Source organism: Sinocyclocheilus rhinocerous, unplaced genomic scaffold (genome assembly GCF_001515625.1).
Source record: "Sinocyclocheilus rhinocerous isolate Xijiao unplaced genomic scaffold, SAMN03320098_v1.1 scaffold383, whole genome shotgun sequence".
NCBI lineage: Eukaryota > Metazoa > Chordata > Actinopteri > Cypriniformes > Cyprinidae > Sinocyclocheilus > Sinocyclocheilus rhinocerous.
In genome coordinates this window covers 499336-507888 of record NW_015643560.1, presented here as the reverse complement: position 1 = coordinate 507888, position 8553 = coordinate 499336, and the positions used below count along the sequence as shown (strand labels likewise).

The 8553-nt window shown below is 38.3% G+C and overlaps 1 protein-coding gene across 1 annotated transcript in view; it reads left to right on the top strand.

Annotated features, from left to right (window-relative positions):
- Positions 1 to 725: 725 nt before the first annotated feature.
- Positions 726 to 8553, top strand: part of LOC107757342 (GEM-interacting protein-like) — a 19066-nt gene continuing 11238 nt past the window's right edge. Inside the window, exons 1-5 of the mRNA XM_016574783.1 lie at positions 726 to 971; positions 3440 to 3533; positions 3878 to 3971; positions 4128 to 4191; positions 7871 to 7996. Of these exons, the coding sequence (XP_016430269.1) occupies positions 923 to 971; positions 3440 to 3533; positions 3878 to 3971; positions 4128 to 4191; positions 7871 to 7996 (427 nt within the window). The 5' untranslated portion in view covers positions 726 to 922. The remainder of the gene's footprint in view (positions 972 to 3439; positions 3534 to 3877; positions 3972 to 4127; positions 4192 to 7870; positions 7997 to 8553) is intronic.

Below are 8553 nucleotides of genomic sequence, written 5' to 3'. Positions count from 1 at the left end.
GAGTTTCACATTGGTCCAATGTGTTGTTACCCTTGTTGCAAAGTTCACGTGTTGGTAGAACTTCGGCAAGACTGAGTTTAGATTTACATGGTTGAAATCACCAGATATAATGAAAAAATCGTCAGGGTTGTTTGTTGTTCGTTCATAGAGCTGTTCAGTTCACGAAGAGCATCCATAGTGTTAGCACACAGGTGGATACACATTCATTTGAAATATAATTTAAATACCATCTTCCTGAACTCATGTCCATAGGTGTATATGCGAGTAGTAGAAGAGAGATGATTTTGCTCAAAATCAATGAGTCGGCCATCACCGAGTTACTTGTGTCAGCACTTGTGTCTCAACCACCAGGGGGCAATGTTGTGAGGATACTTTTCATTGGGTGAATGCTAAAGCAAGATTTCAGGCTCATTTACTGCTAATTCAAGGGTTTTTACTGCATAAAAGTTCCTCATTTGATGCAAATGCAGAATAAAATTATGTTTAGAGATTTGATAAATGAAAGTTGGAGCCCAAATAAAGTAGTTCCAAATTCAAGAGCCTTTGAAAGGCCACAAACAAAGAATCACTAACAAAATAACATTGCAACAAACGCTGCCACAGATTACCAGAAATATCTCAGGCCTTAGCAGAAGTTGGGGGTGTTAGGTGTGTCTGAGAGTGATAGTGAGACAAACTTCCTCCTCATATGATGGTGAAAGAACATTGGCCAACCTTCGCTTTAGAGGAAGAGAAGTGGCGCTGTGAGAGAAGAGAGAGCAGAGTTATCAAAACCCACACAGTCTTCATGTCCTGTGTCAGTGTTCGGTGAAAGGTGATGATTCTGACCGAATCATCTTCAGCTGGGGTGGATGGACTAACTGCTGGATGACAACACGAACACGGTCTGTTGTGAGCTGCTGGTTCATCAGTAAAGGACTAGATGGAGGAGGCAGCAGAGACTGCACAGCTGAGGCAACCAAAAGTTCAGGGTGAGTTACATCAGACTTTGAGGAGAATCAGTTTTTGTTGTAGCTTTATTCTGCAGTAGTGTATATCTCGCTTTCGTTCTCTTTCTTTGCATGTGCGTGCTTGCGTGTTTGTGTTGCATGCAGTGATCAGTGCATGATCAGAGCACTTCCTGTCTTGTCCATTTTGCCTTTGTACAAAAGTTGCATGGCAAGGAAGTTTTCATGTGCAGGACATTTTGACAAATGTACAAAATTACCACATCTTGGGGTGACTTGTGACTTCTTTCCACGTAAAAAAAAAAAAAGTTTCTTTTTGGCACTCAAAATGGAATTTTCTTTAGTAATTTATTTTATTTTATACTTTAATACTTTTTTTAAATTTATTTAGACATTCTCATAGAACATATAACTGGATTAAATCCAGGATGTGGAAATAAACCTCAATAAGACCTCAGTGGGAGGAAGTCACATGCACTGGTTTCAAATAATTTGCGATAGATGCAGTGCTTCTCATTTCAACCACTTTAAGTGTCACATGTCATTTAACATTATCAGTTTGAAATTAGTATCAGAATGAGAATTAAAACATTCTATATATATCAACTAACAGCATAATGTGTCAACTGACAGCATAACCGCAGTGCACATCCTTGAGATGACTTTGACATCCGGTGGGTGAATTTTATTCCATACAGCTGAAATAATCTCTTCATCAAAAACAAGTCCGTATTGTCCCTGTAGCAGAGCATGTTAACAAACCTAGACAGGATGCGGTTGACCTAAATGGAGCATGGCAGAGAAAAAGAGAAAGAGAGATTGACTATGACACTTTCTTTGTTAGTGCAGCATAAGTGTGGCACATCGCATGTTCAGAGCCATATTTACAGTATTGCAGATGCGCATTCAAGAGTTCATGTTAAGTAAAAACTCAGAAAAGCATGTCTAAACTTTAGATAAGCAATTTACGTGTGCTTTAAAATATGCAATAAAATGATTTGTGCAAGGTGATTCAAAAATGCTGTAGGCTGGCTCACATTTGCCGCTTTATCTTTATTGCTTTTGTCACGAAATGTTTGTGTGAACTTCAGTAGTGTGACTTCCTGTCCTGATGTCAAACGCATATTTCACCGAGTCATTAATTGTTTTTACTCTAGTTTTAAGTTCCAGTTCCTGCAAGTGTTCACACAAAAGTGAATGTACTTTAAGCACAATCAACAACCTCCTTCACAAAGAAGTGTTATCGTACTTTAACTTGTTTTACATTACACTGTCCATGTTACATATATTATAGTTTTTCCATAATATCGAAACAACAACAACAAAAAAGAAACTGATATTGATTCTCCTGGCAGCTACTGTAGTAAAAAGGCAGTTACGAGAAAATGGTTAAAGATCACCTACGGCTGAGGAATAGATAGATATTACACAATATATATTTGATGGAAGGAATATAAAGTAAATTGACTGTAATAAACTGACTAATAGTAAATTGACTGAATGGATTAATCCTATACAATCAGACTTAATTGAACAGCAATTGGTCTGTAAGGTACAGTAGTTCCTTTAGGAATTTATTAGGAAGTTATTACTTGCACCCCATGTTATATTGTGTACAGTTGAAACAGAAAAAAAACATTTAGAAAATGAAAGAATTTAGTTTATAGGATTGATGGCATACAATTCTATTTTGTAACCATATTAATATTAATGTTTTTGTTTAACTGTACAAATAATGCCAGTCTTGGTCATTGTAGCCTATGTGTTTTCTATGGATGCCCGTTTCCGCCACTGAATAAAAAATAAAAAAGGTCATTGCGACTTTTTATCTCACAATTCTGACTTTTTTTCTCAGAATTGCGAGTTTAAAGGTCATAATTGTGAGATATAAACTCGCAATTCTGAGAAATAAAGTCAGACCTGCGAGATATAAACTCACAATTCTGAGAAAAAAAGTCAGAATTGCGAGATATAAACTCGCAATTGTGAGAAAAAAAGTCTTTTTTTTTAGAATTGCGAGTTTTTATAACATGCAATTGTGAGTTTATGTCACGCAATTCTGAGAAAAAGAGTCAGAAGTGTGAGTTTATATCTCGCAATTCTGACTTTAGGCCTATAACTTATATAAAGTCGTGGCCTAATGGTTAAAGAGTCGGACTCGTAACCCAAAGGTTGCGGGTTCGAGTCTCGTACCGGCAGGGATTGTAGGTGGGGAGAGTGAATGTACAGCGCTCTCTCCCACCTTCAATACCACGACTGAGGTGCCCTTGAGCAAGGCACCGAACCCCCAACTGCTCCTGGGCGCCGCAGCAAAAAAATGGTGTGTGTGTGTGTGCACTTTGGATGGGATAAATGCAGAGCACTAATTCGGAGTATGGGTCACCATACTTGGCCACATGTCACTTCACTTCATATAAAATATATATAATCAGCTTCTCATTTTAAAAACAATCACATGCAGCATCATGACCTGTCATGTTCTTTTGTTTCAGATGGTGGTACCCCAGTCCGGCACTTAGAAACCAAGCGTTACAGTGAGATTTTACGTGATTTTGACGCTAACTTGGATCTGTCATTAACATGCTCGTACGTAGATCTTTTCACTTTCTTAAAAATAAAGGTTCCAAAGTTTTGGGTTGTTTTTTTTTGCAGTGATGCGTAGAAGAACCATTTTTGGTTCCTCAAAGAACCTTGTATTGAAGAGCTCTTAAAAGAACCATTTATTTCTTACTGTGAAGAACATTTTAATAATCTAAAAAAATCTTTCTCCACTATAAAGAATTTTAAAGGTTGAATTCATGGAACCAATAAAGAACCTTTATTTTTAAAAGCATAAAAATAGTTTGAATAAATGAAATACCGGCTCTATTTTGGCTCTGTGAGAACGCTTCATTTTTAATATGTTTGTGTCGGTTGATTTGATTTCTCAGGACTGTGGATGAGCTGCTACAAGAAGCAGACTCACTGTCTTTAACAGACACTTCAGCAGACACCACACTGAACGCTGATCTGGATGATATTACAGTGAGACATGATTGATGAATTATTGTTCCCACTCTCTTTCTCATATACTCGTACTCATATTTCTTGATACTTTTGGGTTCAACAATTTCTCTCAACCAAGTATTAAAAATATTCCATGTGGTTTACGGTGAATATTAAAAGCTGTGTGTTTTGTAGGGTGAAGATGTGGAGTCGTTGAAGATCTGCCGTGAGGAGGAGGAAAAAGACGGAGCCGTAACCGGTAATTCTTTTTAAGACCGTTTTGTATGGGTGTTTGTTTGCTGGACATTTGGAGGAAGACTAACAGGGGTGGAGGAGTAATGAGATTTGCAATGTACAGTTTGTTTGTGCTCTCACAAATATTAGAATGAATATCATACATCCAGCCAGGTTCATGGTGGTTGCTTGATTCAACATGGTCTTCTGTCCATCATTTGGACATAGACAGCAGTGATCTATCTGAGAGGAGAAAAGCAAAGCAAGAGTGAATGATCAGGCCCGGAGGCATCATGTCACGCTACTAAATCTCTCTTCTTCAACCTGCACTGTTTACGTGTAATTAGCCACATGGACTAATTGCCCCTCGCTAACAAGATTAGCACCGGACGGTGGTTAGAGAGCAGATTAAAGCGGCAGACAGCTGCTCTCTGTTTTTCCCACTGATCCATCTCTCTGAAAACTGTAGAGAGATAGGATAGCATAGGATAGCATGTAAGCATTAGAACTGTAATCTTTATATAAAATTAGAGTAGAAAGTAATATATGGATATGAATTATAAATTATGAAGAGGAGAGTAGTAACCAAAGATAAAATAAGATTATTTTGACTAGGTGATGGCTGTGCTGTATTGAATATACAGTGGGTATAGAAAAGAATCACCCCCCCTGCACTTTTATGGGATAAAGTTGTGGACCGGCACAAGTCAGGAGATGGATACAAAAAATGTCAAAGGCTTTATCAATGCCTAGAAGCACAATGAATCCATTACTAAAAAGTGGAAGGTATTTGGTACAACACAGACCCTCTCTGCATCAGGACGTCGCTCTAAACTGGATGAAAGAGCCAGAAGGAAACTGGTCAGAAGCGACCAAGAGGCCTACAGCAACTCTGATAGAGTTGCAGGAATTTATGACAAAGAGTGGTCATTGTGTGCATGTGACAACAATATCACAAATTCTCCACAAATGTGGCTTGTATGGGAGGGTTGCAAGAAAAAAAAGCCACTCCTCAAGAAAGGCCACATGCAGTCACGACTGTGCTTTGCCAAAACACACACACTGAGGCAGGTGAGATTAAAATGTAATTATTTGGCCTCAACATCAAACGATATGTTTGGCGGAAATCCACTACAGCTCACCATCCAAATAACAGCATTCCTACAGTAAAGCATGGAGGTGGTAATATCCTGTTATGGGGTGTTTCTCTGCAGCAGGGACTGGAGCACTTGTCAGGATAGAAGGAAAAATGGATGGGGCAAAATACTGTCAAATTCTTGAGGAGAATCTGCCCTCTGCCAGAAAGTTGTCAATGGGAAGAAGGTTTACTTTCCAACATGACAATGACATAAAACACACAGTGTTGACCACATAGTGGTTGAAGGAGAAAAAGGTGAATGTCCTTCCATGGCCTAGTCAGAGCCCAGACTTAAACCCAATTGAAAATCTGTGGAATGACTTGAAGACTGCAGTCCACAAACGCTCCCCATCAAATTGAACTGAACTTGAGCAGTTCTGCAAAGAAGAGTGGGCAAATATTACAAAGTCTAGATGTGCAAAGTTAGTAGAGACAAATCCCAACAGACTAAACGCTGTAATTAAAACAAAAGGTGGTTCAACAAAATACTGAAACAAGGGGGTGATCCTTTTTCCAACTCGGTGATTCTGTTTTTTTTTTTGTTTTGTTTTTTTCAGACATGTTGGTGTTGTATCTTTCACTTGGATGATTATACAGCTGGATAAAACAAAACTGTGTCCGTTTTCATTTCAGGCTGCAAAGCAACAAAATGTGATTATTTTAAAGGGGGGTGATTCTTTTCTATACCCACTATATATTGACGTCATCTTCCTTGGCTAGACCTGCTTGTTCTGTGAGTTTATAGCTGCTTGGTAGCTGAGATTAGGGATTACGTTAACACTCAAAAGTTTAAATAAAATATCCGCACAGTGACCTTCGAGGTGATATCTTGGCTTGTACTCACGGAGCGCATCACCTTCATTACTCACATCTGAGACAGACTTCAGCATCAACCATATATTCTATAGTTCTGTCCCCCACTGTGAGATCTGATCAGCCAAATGGACTGACTAAGCAGAGACATTTCATGACTTCTTTGGATAAAAACTGTGAGTTTATTGTCTTGTATCCCCTAACATCATATTAAATCATATATATTCATTTTAAATTGTTAATTAACAAATGGCTAGGTTGACCAGTAATTCCATAATTCACCCCAGTATCAAGAGAAATTAGTATGAGAAGTAGAAGAAATTATATTTTGCTTTACAAATTAAATAATGTATCATAATTATTTTTGTCTTTTTCTGCATCACGATAAGAATGTTTTTTCTTACACATCACTGTAATGACAATGAGGTTTTTTTTGCATCACGTTAATGACAATGATATATATATTTTTTTTTTTCTCAAATCATGGTAACGAGAATGAGATTTTTCTGCATCATTAATGCGAAAGAAATTTTCACATCACAGTAATGACAATGAGATTTTTTTCGCATCACAGTAATGACAATGATTTTTTTTTTTTATCACCATAATGAGGAATTATATTTTTTCGCATCACAGTAATGACAATGATTTTTTTTATCACCATAATGAGAATGAGATTTTTTCACATCACAGTAATGACAATGATTTTTTTTTATCACCATAATGAGAATGAGATTTTTTCACATCACAGTAATGAGGAGACTTTTATGCGTCATAGTAATGAGAATGTGTGTTTTCACATCACATTAATGAGAATTAGTTTTTTTTTAATACATCACGGTTTTGAGAATTAAATGTTATTGTATTGCAGTGTCGCAATACAATTTTTTTTACAACTGTTTTAAAAAAACAGGCTTAATTGTTTATACAATATATAACTATTAGAGAAGCAAAAAGAGAGAAAGAGTGTTTAAGAGAGTGTTAAGTAATGATGAGATACCGATTTCCTTATATCAGGAAGTCAACCCCACCCTAATCTAAAGACCATCACTCTACAGTCTGCTACTGTCCTGGATTATTTCCCCTCCCCTCTGCACTAAACATGCACACACACATATACATATGCCTTAACATGACAAGACAGGAAGTATGGCAGGATAGAAGTTGGATAGAGACACTCCAGCACAAATTGGAGGGATGATGAAGAAAATTCATGTTTTTAGTTCTGATGTTTTGATCAGATCAGATTTTTAGCATTTAATGGACAGGGAGGAGACAGCAGACAGAGGGAGGGTGAACTGTCTCGGTCTCTGTGAAATCCTCACGCACTCACTGCTGAGTCCTAAAGCCTCATGGACACTACTGAGCGAGCTCAGGAGTTCCCTAGACACAAATTTTGCATGGATATTGAATTACCAATCCGGAATATTGTGGTGGAGAGTAGCAGGGATTCGACTTTTCCCTTGGACTATCATAGATGTTATGATTCTGTGCTTGATTGCGACATCTTTAGCAGACATTTGGAGAATGATAGCTTACTGCATTGATTTTAACAATTAAGTTGCTTTTTTGGGAACAGTCTGTGTTGTGATGGCAATTTTGGAAGATTACAGGAGATTTATCCTGTATAGTAACAGCCGACAGGATCAATAAAGCTGGTTGAGGACAAGCCACTGTCAGTCCCGAGCGGGGTTTAGCTTACTTAGTGTAAGGCATGCACACGATCCGTTGATGCTGATGTATTCCCCCTCAGCCCAGGATGCCGACCTGACCCTGTGTCGCTGCGAGGGTGGCGTGGAGCTCGCCCTGCAGTACGCCAAAATGTGGTGCCGTTACGCCAAAGACCTGCTGACCTGGATGGACAAAAGAATCAGCCTGGGTGAGTGTTTTAAATTTAGTCTTCGATTACGTGAACGTCTGACAAATAGTCGCTGGAACATAGAGAAACATACATCCACTAACTGTCAGAAAAATATAGCAAACTAAAAGTAGACTTATGTTTTCGATGTGCTGACACATTATGTTTAGGTTAGATTTGTTTGCCAGTAATTATAGGTCATTTCTGCCTGGAAGAGAAGCCGAGGGACCTCTTCCGGAAACAGAATAAGAGTGTAAAATTGGATCTCTGTGAGAATATGAGTTGTGCTGAACAACACCTGTAATGGGATGAAGTAACCTTTAAAGGTGACATATCATGAAAATCTGACTATTCCAGGTTTTAAGTGCTATAATCAGGTCCCCGGTGCATCTACCAACCAAGGAAACGTGAAAAAGATTAACCCAGTAACTTTGTTTAGGTAAGCCTTTTTCTGCAAGCGTCTGAGAAAACGAGCGCGTCTGATTTCACTCCCTTGGTGACGTGGCAAAGGGTTCTCATTATAATATTACCGCCCTTCAATCTGTAAGTTTCCACCCACGGCGCCGTCATTGTGATTT